We start from the raw sequence: 12,562 nt of genomic DNA on the forward strand, positions 1-12,562 counted from the left end.
CCCACAGCGCGGTACTCCTGCAGGACACCCACAGGGTGCACAGACGGACATTGCCCTGAAATGGAATTCTTGGAAGCTTTCACGCTTGTCTTCATGCCTTGGACTATAAACTTGAAAAGGGCCTAAAACTGGCTCATACCGGGGTGCGAAAGGGGTCCTTGGGAACTGGGGGCACCTCAGGAGGCTGAACTGCCACTCTCGACCACCAGAGGGCAGTGGCACCGTGATGTACTGGGTGCTCAGAGAAGGAGCGCAATTTGTGGAGCCCAGTGAAAACGCAGGGCTCCTGATTAAAAATAATGAAGAATTTCAAAACAGCTACGGCAGTGCATTCACCCAAACATAGGGCCCTTCTAAGCATGGGGCCTTGTGCACCTGCACAGGTAGTGAATCCATGAAGCCAGCCCTGGCTCAGGGGCTTCAAGGACCTAGCCCAGCCTTCAAGCTAGTGGGGACCTGGGAGAGGCCGTCCCCCCTCCATCAGAACAGGTGCTCAGGCCAGTGCAACCAACGGCAGGAGTCGCTTAGCCTTATCTCCCACCTGCCTACCTAACCTCTTTTCCAATATCCTGCTGAGTCTACCTAGAGTACTGGGAGGAAATTATGTTTTCAGAGAAAGCCACTGAGGTGCAGTTTCTGCAAAAAACGGTGGATGGTTTCACAATTATCAGGCAATTTATCTCGGGAAGCCGGGGAGACCCTTCAGGAAACAAGCACAGTGGGTTCAGGCTCTGCCAATTTAGCTTTAGCTATGGCTTCTCACTTGCCTCTAAAATACCTATCAGCCCTTTGTTTTAATACTCAAAGGAGCTAGCATGTTCCAAAATACTTACCAAAAAAAAAAAACTCTGTTGCCATCGAGTCAATTCCTACTCATAGCAACCCTGTATGACAGAGTAGAACTGCCCCATAGAGTTTCCAGGGAGAGCCTGGTGGATTTGGACTGTCAACCTTTTGGTTAGCAGCTGTAGCACTTAACCACTACACCACCTGGGTTTCCAAAATATTTACAGTTGTCTGAAAAAGGAGGGTGGCCCAGAACTGGCTCCTAACGTACCTTGCCACTGATTAAACGTCGATGTCGAAGAGCCATAGGGTGGGGCTGGGGAAAGCCCTGGTGGGTCTGAGGCTGACCTGCTGTGTGACCCTGGGACCCGTTCCTGCCCTTCTCTGGCCTCCAGCTCCCCCCCACCCCCACCAGTGAGGGCATCAAACAAGTGAGACTATTAGTTGTCATGGAATCTATTCCAATTCAGGGCGAAGAGAACTGCACTCCACAAGGCTTTCAAGGGTGTTACGTTTTGGAAGCAGATTGCCAGGCTTGTCTTCCAAGGTGCCTCTGGGTGGCTTCAAACCACCAACCTTTCCTCTAGGAGTAGAGGCACTTAACCATTTGGGCCACCCAGGGACTCCTCGAACACTCTACAATTCACCTTCAGAAAGTATGTTTGTAAGACACATTATGCTAATGAGAAATTAATTGGGAAACAAATGCATCCAATCTGATCCACAAGCTAAGGAGGAGAAGGTTAGGGTCACTCTTAAATTAGGGACCAGCATAGCCCATGTGGAGGAGCCATGTGGTGGCAGCGCAACCATTAAGTGCTTAGTTGCTAACCAAAAAGTTGGCGGTTCATATCCACCCAGTGGCACTGCAGGAGAAACACCTGGAAGACCTGGTGACCTGCTTCTATAAAGATTAAGTGAACAAGAACCGAACCCATTGCCATTGAGTAGATTCTGACTGATGGCAGCCCTATATATCACAGCCTAGGAAATCCTATGGGGCAGTTCTACTCTGTTACATGGGGTCACTAGGAGTGGAAAATAGACAAGACAGCACCTAACAACAACATGGCACATGTGTCCTCCCTGGAAGACCACTGTCATTGATTCTGATTCATAGCAACCCTACAGGACAGAATAGAATGGCCCCATAGGGTTTCCAAGGCTGTAAATCTTCACGGAAGCAGGCTGCCACATCTTTCTCCTGTGGAGTGGCTGGTGGGTTTGAACCACTGACCTTTCAATTAGCAGCCAAGTGCTTAACCACTGTACCACCAGGGCTCTTACTGTATCCTTGGCACCCAGAAAAATAGGTTCTCAATAAATATTTGTTGAATCAATGAATGAAGTATAAGTGGAGAAGAATCTAGGGAGATGGGGAAGCTAGAGAGTTAGATGGCTCAGGTAGAGACCATGCTAGGGGCCTGGTCAGCCTCAGATCCACCAGGGCTTTCCCCAGCCCCACCCTATGGCTCTTCGACATTGACTTTTAATCAGTGGCAATGTACCTTAGGAGCCAGTTCTGGGCCACCCTCCTTCTTCAGACAACTGTAAATATTTTGGAAACCCTGGTGGTGTAGTGGTTAAGTGCTACAGCTGCTAACCAAAAGGCTGACAGTTCAAATCCACCAGGCGCTCCTTGGAAACTCTATGGGACAATTCTACTCTGTCGTATAGGATTGCTATGAGTAGGAATCGACTCGACGGCAACGGCTTTTTTTTTTTTTTGGCAAGTCACCCAGTCATCTTGCCTCTCCAGCCCAGGTGGCTTCCCCCAGCATCCCAGGAAAAGAGGAAGCTAATGTCTGCAAAACATGATAACTGCATGCAGAGTGTTTTCCTCCCTGGTCTCTTCCCTGGTGAGAAACCACTTGATAAAAAGTAAGTGCAGTCCAAATCCATTGCTTATGGCCTCTGTGACCTTGAGCAAGTCCCTAATCCCTGAGGGTCTCATGTTGCCCACGTGTACAGAGAGGGGGCTGGGTGGATCATTAAGGAGCACTTCAGTCCTCAAATTCTATGATTCTCTGAGTTCCAAGTAAATGTAACATAGGAGGTTGTCTAGCAGCGACAGGTATTTTCTGTGCGAAAAGCCTTTTTTAGAGGAAATAATGTCTCAGGAGAGAAAGAGCCTCTGTGGACTGATGTGAACTTCTGGTCTCCTATTCTTTAGGAACTCTAATCTCTGCTGCTGCTTTGAGAGAAGTACCCATGGAAACCCAGGGAGTTATGCAAGAGACATCTTAGCTAGCTCAATGGTTCCAACACCTACCCTTCTCTTTGGTAATCTTCATCCAAATTTGACAGGAGCTGTGAGCCATCCGTGGAGAGGTCGCCAGCAGCCAGGGGCAAGTCCCGATAGGCAAAGTTCACCAGCTGCACTGGAGCAATGCTCTTGATCTCTTCGTCTACTTGTTGGGAGATGATTTCAACTTCAGAAATTCCTCCTTCTATGGCAGGCCTGAATTGGGGAGGAGGGCAACAGGGAAGAGTCATCCCCAAGAGCAAAATAGGTTTTCCATTCCCCATGAGATAGAGGGAGCACGTACTAGAGTCTATGCTGTGTAGGTGGAGAGCTGGGGGAGCATGAGGGTGCCATTCACCCTTGCTGGTCACTCAAAGGACTGAACTAAGTCCCTAACCAGGGCCATCTCCTTCACCTTTTGGGGAAAAGTGGAAGAATGGAAGAGGAACTGCTAAGATCTGAAAATATGAGCTTTGTGGGCCAGGTTTCCCATCAAGGGAAGGTAAAGACTCAGAAGACAACTCTGCCAACCAGGAAAATCACGGCTTCAACTTTCAACAAATATTCTGTGTCACTGGAGTTTATACTGGAGTAATTTTAAAAAGCTGCTTCCTGGAGCAGGAGAAAAGTGGGGTGCAGAACTCAAATTCACATAAAAAGACCAGACTTAATGGTCTGACTGAGACTAGAGGAACCCCAGAAGACATGGCCCCCAAACACTGTGTTAACCCAGAACTAAAACCATTCCCGAAGCCAACTCTTCAGTCAGATTAGACTGGACTATAAGACGTAAAATGATACTTATGAAGAGTGTGCTTCTAAGTTCAAGTAGATACATGAGACTAAATGGGCAGCTCCTGTCCGGAGGAGAGATGAGAAGCCAAAAAGGGACAGGAGCTGGTTGAATGGACACGGGAAATCCGGGGCGGAGAAGAGGAGTGTGCTGTCACGTTATAGGGTTAGCAACTAGGGTCACATAACAGTGTGTGTATAAATTTTTGTATGAGAAACTAACTTGAGCTATAAACTTTCATCTAAAGCACAATTAAAAAAAAAATTGCTCCCTGGGTTTCTTTGTCAAGGTTCTTTGCAAAGTTTCTACCATCGATACAACGGTGGAGAAAAGAGGTTTTTGTTCACAACTGGATGTGCTGTTGGTGGTTGGAGAGTCTGCTTGGAGACTTGGAGAAGACTAGTGGGTAGTGAAGGCAGGAAGGGCCAGCTGTCCTTGGTTGTCATTCTCTTTCCACCTGTACTGGTAGCACTACATCTGCCTTTTTAAGGTTGGCGATAGGAAAGGAGGTCACTTAATCAAATGTCTGAGTAACTGTGAGTCTCCTCTTATCAGGCTCACCTAGGGCGCTTCAATCCTTGACAACTCCATTGGTATTATAGGGTTTCTCATCCAGCAGCATACCACCTCCCAGCCCTCCTCCCTCCCTCTTCCCTCCCAAAACTTAGTTTGCTGTTGGGTCAATTCTGACTCATGGGGATGCCATGTGTTGCAGAGTAGAACGCCTCCATAGGGTTTTCATGGCTGTGATCTTTCAGAAACAGATCACAGGCCTTTCTTTTGAGGCACCATTGAGTAGGTGGGCTTGAACAGCCAACCTTTCAGTAAGTAGCTGAGGACTTAACCGTTTGTGCCACCCAGGGACCTCAAATCACCAGAGAGTATTGGGCAACTTATGGAGCATTTTTTGGTTCCTACAATGACCATGGACTGGTGGTCACTACAGACGTTTAAATCAGGGCATATTACACATCCTACAATGTATCCAACAGCTAAGAACCGTCCTGCCTGAACACCAACAGCAGCCCTGCTAAGAGATGCTGGGCTAGATTATCTTGCTTTAAATTCCTGGGGCGCCATCTTTGGTCCCTTCAGCATATCCTTGACCCTGTCTCCTCCTGTAGAATCTGAGTATGTAGATCTTGTGGCCAAACAATGGGAATTTGAAAGGAATATGGTGTGAATGGAGAGGAGTAAAAATTAAATATATGAGGGAACATTGAGAGTCAGCGTCCTAGGCAATGACAGGCCAGTTTTAATACTGAGGGGGCAGCCCAGTGTGCTGTAAACTGGACCAGCAGTCATGGCTCTTGATCTCTGGTCCTGGTTATAATGCCAACTTCTGAGAGGCCCCTCTCGGGGCCCCAGTTTCTCCATTTTAAACGTGAAGAGGTGAAATAGATGCTCCCTAGGCCATTCCTTCTCACTTTATGATCTGATACGGATAAGAACGACATGGAGCAGGAGCGAGGTGCTCTGGAATGACAAGACCCTACACTGCAGATGGGGAGCTCTAAATTCTAAACTTTTCTTTTCCAAAAACCATTGAAATCTAACCAGGAGTACACAGCAGCAGTTATCCAGGAAGCTTAGAAGCTTAGAGTGGAATATGCGTACTTCTCTTTTGCTTCAATCTTCCAGATAATTGAGGGAAAAGTGGGATTTTTATTTGAACACCACAGGTTGACTCCCTAAACTACCTGAATTCACCAAGTAATTTCCAATGCCCCAGTTTTCTTTTGTAGACCTCATTTATACCTTTGCTTTTTGCTACCTGTCAAGCACAGATAATAGTGCTCATCATTGTATGACATTCACAAAATGACTCAAGATCTTCAGATGGAGCAGTCACAGGATGTGAGACTTCTGTGTTTCTCAACAATTGAATAAAAATGTGGGCGTTTATGAGGGAATTCCGACTCCTCCAGATGTTTCCCAAAAAGCAGATGCTGGGCTGAATTTGGAAACCCTGGTGGCGTAGTGGTTAAATGCTACGGCTGCTAACCAAGAGGTTGGCAGTTTGAATCTACCAGGTGCTCCTTGGAAACTCTATGGGGCAGTTCTACTCTGTCCTATAGGGTCACTATGAGTCAGAATCGACTCGACGGCAGTGGGTTTTAGGTTGAATTTGCTCTTTTTTTCTAGACTACTTGAGAAAACTATGGATTGATAAAACTGAACAAATAGAACTTTCTGACCAATGAGTACTCTTGGAGGGCTGGGGTAAGCTTCTCAGACTAACAGGATATGGCTCCAAGAAGCATGGAACTTCCTGGCTTCCTGACTTTCTTATCCTCTGTCCCCTTTCTGCCACTGGTCACAGTGGTCTGGGGTCATCACTGGTCACGGGGTCTTCTCAGCAGAGAAACAAGGTCTTCCTTGGGGGCCTGATTATTGAGACTACACCTTGGTCTTGGACATGAAGAACAGTATGGTAGACTACATGTGTCAATGTCTCATTCTTCATCCCTCCTTGTACCCATGCCTTTGCCAAGTGACTTTGCAGCTCTACCCATCAAAAGGAAGATTGTCTTTCTCCATCCTTTGAGTCTGAGTTCAGTCATGTGACTTATTTCGGCCAATGGAACATTAGCAGATATGACCCAAGCAGAGGCATGAAGAGCACTTGTGAGTTTCTGCTTGTGCTCTCGAACCTCCGACATCACCATTCGAAGATGACCAGATAAGCCTGCTGGACGACGAGAGACACATGAAGCAGGGTCCTGTCTCCCCTAGATCAAATGACAGCCAGCGAAGCCCCAAATTCAAGAGTAAGCCTAGCCAGGATCAGCAGAACCATCTACCTGACTACCCTAGTGAGCAATAAAGACTGTTGTATACCACTGAGGTTCTGTGGTTGTTTGTTAGGCAGCATTATTGAGGCAATAGATAACTGATTCAGCCAGCATACAAATGCTTCAGATGACGGAACAGCCGGGCCCATAGAGAGGCCAGCACAGTGTGCTATAATAGAAAGAATACTGCTCTGGTCTTGCTATTTTTACCAGCAAGTTGTTAAACACAGGATAAGTGACCACCTTGCTAGTGCTTGGTTTTCCCAACAGTAAGATTAAGTAGCTTGTTCATATGGCATCTTAGGTTTTGGGAACTGAAAGCAATTCTCCCTTAGGAGTTCGGTCACTGATTTCATAAAGCCTGTTTTGAGGAATATTCTTGTGACTTCTAAATTTCTTTGCAATTCCCATTTTATTAATTCGCCTTAAGCACTTTCTAATCTTGTCCTGAGGTTTGCTTTTGAAAGATCTTCCCGTTTTCAGTGGCCTCCTGCTAAAGGAAACGTGCGTGTTGTGGTTGCGTAAATCAGATGATCTTTGTCTCATGAGAGATTTACAGAAATAGTGCTGGATGGCAGAGTTTCTCTGCTTTTTGAACTAAAAAATGAGATGACCTTGAGACCGGTTGCACAACTTGAAGAATGTAATCAACGTTATTAAATGGTACATATAGAAATTGTTGAATTGGTATACATTTTGCTGTGCATATTCTCAACAGCAGCTAAATAAAAATTTTTAAAAATGAGATGATCTTAATGATGCACTTGGCAAAAAAACTAGATTTTAACAAGTCATTTTAATGTAGTGCTCAAGGACAAAATCATCCCAAAGGTCTATCACCTCCATAGGGCTGGGGAGGGAGCTCTCGGTGTACACACTTGATTCTGATGTGCTGACTCCACACCCAGGGAGAGTGGTCCCCAGTGTTACTTACTGTGGATTGGTCATGTTGAAAGGTGCAGCCATAGCCATGGATTTCCTTGGTGTCTAGTGGGGCTCAGCGGTCCTGAGGCCTGCTGTCAGCATTTCCAAGCATGGGTTCTATAAGACACATAGAAACATGGCCCCCTGAAAACAAGGAATTGAAGAGTAGGCTTTCATTATGCTCACATGCCAAAACAAAATCCTCCTAAGCTCATCTAAAAATGGAAGTTCATAGAACTTTCTTCTAGATAGCATTTTTCTCCAAAGTAATGTTGACTACATTATTATAATCACCCTAGGCAGGAGTATGGGTTGCACCTCAACATAAAGAAAACAAAAACCCTCACAATTGGACCAATAAGCAACATCATGATAAATGGAGAAAAGATTGATGTTGTCAAAGATTTCATTTTACTTGGATTCACAATCTATGCCCACAGAAGCAACAGTCAAGAAATCAAACAACACATTGCATTGGGCTAATCTGCTGCAAAAGACCTCTTTAAAGTGTTAAAAAGCAAAGATGTCACTTTAAGGACTAAGGTGCACCTGACCCAAGCCATGCATTTTCAATCACCTCATATGCATGTGACAGCTGGACAATGAATAAATAAGACCGGAGAACTGATGCCTTTGAATTACGGTGTTGGTGAAGGATATTGAAAGTAACATGGACTGCCAGAAGAATAAAAAAATCTGTCTTGGAAGAAGTACAGCCAGCATGTTCCTTAGAAGCAAGGATGTTTCACATACTTTAGACGTGTTATCAGGAGAGGCCAGTCCCTGGAGAAGGACATCATGCTTAGTAGAGAGTCAGTGAAAAACAGGAAGATCCTCAAGGAGATGGAATGACACAGAGGCTGCAACAGTGGGCTCAAGCATAATGATTGTAAGGATGGCTCGGGACCGGGAAGTGTTTTGTTCATTGGGTCACTATGAGTCAGAACCAACTCAGCAGCACCTGGTGACAATAACAACACGTAGGAGTAACAATAGGCATAATTTCTCACTTTTTTAGAGAGGAAGAGACAGGCCCAGAGTGACTAAGTGACTTTTCTATGTCACACAGAGATGGTAAAGAGCGAGGTTAGACTCTTTATCCATAGCTCTTTCCACAAAAACAGCTGTGCCCACGAAAGCCAGGATAACTTTATACTTCAGTCTTAAACCAGTTGCTGTCAAGTCAATTCTGACTCACAGTGACCCCATGTGCGTCAGTAAACTGTGCTCCATAAAGTTTTCAATGGCTAATTTTTCAGAAGTAGATCTCTAGGCCTTTCTTCCAAGGTACCTCTGGATAGACTCAAACTGTTAACCTTTCAGATTGCAACTGAGCTCATTAATGGTTTTTGTTCTAAAAATCTCAACTGTTTTCCCACTTATTTCTTTCTCCCACTTCCCTTTCTCATAGTTCTGTTTCTCCTTTCTTCTAGGCTTTCCTCTTCCTCCTCTTTTCAATTGGATCTCTCAGTGAGGAAGGCAGCACAGCAGAGTGATTCAGAGGGTAGACTCTGGAACCAGACTGCCTGGAGTCAGACTCTGGCTCCCACTTACTAGACCAGTGACCCTGGGTAAGTTACTTAACAGCTCTGTCTTCAATTTCCCCATCCATAAAATGGGGGTAGTAATAAAAAAAAAAAAAAATGGGGGTAGTAATAAAAAAAAAAACTAACTAAATGAGTTAATGCATGTAAAACATTTTGAACAGTGCCTGATACATAATAAGCAGTGTGTAAGTGTTGACTTTCATGATCATAATTATTATTTTATAAATTTAAATTGCAGAGTGTGTTGACTTGGATCACATTCCAAAGCATTTGGATGGCTGAGTGTAAGGTTTCTCTTACAATTTGGACTAGATAAACAGAATATACTTTCTTTTTATTGTGGTAAAATAGAGATAACATAAAATTTACTATTTTAATCATTTTAAAGTGTGCAATTCAGTGGCATTAAGTCCACTCACAATATTGTACAGCCATCAACCTACCTATTTCCAGAGCTTTTCCATCATCCCAAATGGAAACCTTGTACCCATAAGGCTACTCCCCATTCTTACCTCCTCCTTGACCCTGGCAACAACACATCTTCTTTCTGTCTCTATAGATTTACCTATTCTAGGTATTGCATATGAATGGGATCATATACTATGTGGCCTTTTGTGTCTGGCTTCTTTCTCTTGGCATAGTTTTAAAGGTCCATCCACGTGGTAGAAAGAATCAGAGTTTCATTCCTTTTTATGGCCGAATACATTTCCACTGTACGCACACACCAACTTTATCCATTCATCCGCTCATGGACATTTGGGCTGCTTCTACATTTGGCTATTGTGACTAGTGCTGTTATGAACACTCATATACAAGCTTTTCTTCGAACACCTGTTTTCAATTCTTTTGGGTACAGAGCTAGGAGTGGAATTGCTGGGTCATATGGCAGAGAATACCAGAAGGATGTTTAGCTGTATTTTATTGACTATGCTAAGGCATTCAACTGTGTGGATCATAACAAATTACGGATAAAATTCCAAAGATTGGGAATGCTAGAACACTTAATTGTGCTCATGAGGAAACTTTACATAGATCAAGAGGCAGTTGTTCAGACAGAACAAGGAGATACTGATTGATTTAACATCAGGAAAGGTGGGCATCAGGGTTGTATTCTTTCACCATACCTATTCAATCTGTATGCTGAGCAAATAATATGAGACTCTGGACTAGATGAAGAAGAACGGGGCATCAGGATTGGAGGAAGACTCATTAACAACCTGCGTTATGCAGATGACACAACCTTCTTGCTGAAATTGAAGAGGACTTGAAGCACTTACTCATGAAGATCAAAGACCACAGCCTTCAGTATGGGTTGCACTTCAACATAAAGAAAACAAAAATCCTCACAACTGGACCAATGAGCAACATCATGATAAACAGAGTAAAGATTGAAGTTGTCAAGGATTTCATTTTACTTGGATCCACGGTCAACAGCTATGGAAGCAGAAGTCAAGAAATCAAAAGATGCGTTGCACTGGGCAAATCTGCTTGCTGCAAAGGACCGCTTCAAAGTGTTGAAGAGCAAAGATGTCACCTTGAAGACTAACGTGCACCTGACCCAAGCCATGGTATTTTCAATCACATCATATGCATGTGAAAGCTGGACAATGAATAAGGAAGACCGAAGAAGAACTGACACTTCCGAATTGTGGTGTTGGCGAAGAATATTGAATATACCATGGACTGCCGAAAGAACGAACAAATCTGTCTTGGAGGAAGTACAACCAGAATGCTCCTTGGAAGCAAGGATGGCAAGACTGCGTCTTACATACTTTGGACATGTTGTCAGGAGGGATCAGTCCCTGGAGAAGGACATCATGCTTGGCAGAGTACAGGGTCAGCAGAAAAGAGGAAGACCCTCAACGAGGTGGATTGACACAGTGGCTGCAACAATGAGCTCAAGCATAACAACAATTGTAAGGATGGCGCAGGATCGGGCAGTGTTTCGTTCTGTTGTACATAGGGTCGCTATGAGTAGGAACTGACTTGATGGCACCTAACAACAACAACAACATGGCAATTCTATGTTTAACTTGCTGAGGAACATCAAACGAGCATAGACTTTTATAGAAACCAATGCTAGATGGAAGCCTTGGTGGCACAGTGGTTAAGAGCTCAACTGCTAACCAAAAGGTCTACATTTCAAACCCACCAGCTGCTCCTTGGAAACTCTATGGGGCAGTTCTACTCTGTCTTATAGGGTCGCTATGAGCTGGAATCAACTTGGCGGCAAGGGGAACAGGAATGCTAAATGCCACAGAAGTCTTTTGGGAGACAATACACAAGTACACAGACAAAGAGATAGACCCACTCGGGTTCTCGGTGACTTGGAACAAGTTATTAGGGGGGCTACTCAAAGGGGCAATCCTTTTGAAAGTTGCATTCTACCACAAACTGCTTTTCCTGCCAGAAACCAAGGCAGGCTAAGACCCCCTCTCCCAATCCTGAAGCTCAGCTCTGGGAGCCCACTGAACTAGAGACACACAGGGGAGGATTGTTCAGTAATGCAAAAGGAGAAACCAGGGTGAGGAGCATCAGGTGATGGATATGGAATTTGCTAAGTGGAGATGCTCTTTAAGTTCTATGTAATTAAGAAGAGAGATACGGTTAAACTTGAGGAAATTCTGGGAAAGTTTGAATTTGGGGCAACCGAAATAAGGGAGATGGGCCTCAATATAGTAAAACACCAGTTCCACATCGGAGATTTGTGCGGCAAAAAAAAAAGAAACCATTTTCAAATATACACAATTGTAGAAAATTATATAATGGACCTCTAGTTACCCATCACCCAACATCAACAATTATCAGCTCATGGACAGTCTTGTTTCCTTTACATTCCTGCTCACTCCCAACCCCCATGATTATTTTGAAACTGATCCCACATGTCATTTAATTCATCTGTTAATGTTTCAGCGTGTAGCTCTTAAAGATAAAACCAAAACCAAACCCATTGCCGTGACATCGATTCCGACTCATAGCGACCCTAAAAGACAGAGGAGAACTGCCTCATGGGGTTTCCATAGAAGCACACTGACACATCTTTTGGCTGGGGGGTTCGTACCTCTGACCTTTTGGTTAGCAGCTGAGAATTTAACCATTGTGCCATCAAGGCTCCTTGCTCTAAAAGATAGCACTTTTAAAAGACATCACCACAAAACTATCCAACCCCCCCAAATCAACCATACTTCCTTAATATCACCAAATATCCAAACATTATTCATATTTGTTTGTCCTGTAGTTTTTTTTAGAAGGTTTGTTGAATCAGGATCCAAACAGGTCCCACACATTATGATTGGTTACTATGATTTTTAAGTCTCTTTTAATCTATAGGTTACCCCTCTATCTCATTTTTTTCCATGCAATTTATTGGAAAAACTTTCCCACAGTCTGGATTATGGTGATTGTATTCCTTTCTTGTCTTTTAACATGTTCCTTTGTCCCGTATATTTTCTATAAATTTAGTCTAGGGTCT

At 44.2% G+C, this 12,562-nt stretch overlaps 1 protein-coding gene across 2 annotated transcripts in view; it reads right to left on the minus strand.

The window, feature by feature from the left end:
• TMEM266 (transmembrane protein 266) overlaps nt 1-12,562 on the minus strand; it is a 217,100-nt gene that overhangs the window by 87,066 nt on the left and 117,472 nt on the right. For both annotated transcript variants that reach the window (XM_049852853.1, XM_049852854.1), the window contains exons 2-3: nt 7,554-7,660; nt 3,059-3,247 (exon numbers count right to left, since the gene is read on the minus strand). In XM_049852853.1, the coding sequence (XP_049708810.1) occupies nt 3,059-3,247; nt 7,554-7,591 (227 nt within the window). In that variant the 5' untranslated portion in view covers nt 7,592-7,660. The remainder of the gene's footprint in view (nt 1-3,058; nt 3,248-7,553; nt 7,661-12,562) is intronic.

The sequence above is a fragment of the Elephas maximus genome, chromosome 13 (assembly GCF_024166365.1).
Source record: "Elephas maximus indicus isolate mEleMax1 chromosome 13, mEleMax1 primary haplotype, whole genome shotgun sequence".
NCBI classification, from domain to species: domain Eukaryota; kingdom Metazoa; phylum Chordata; class Mammalia; order Proboscidea; family Elephantidae; genus Elephas; species Elephas maximus.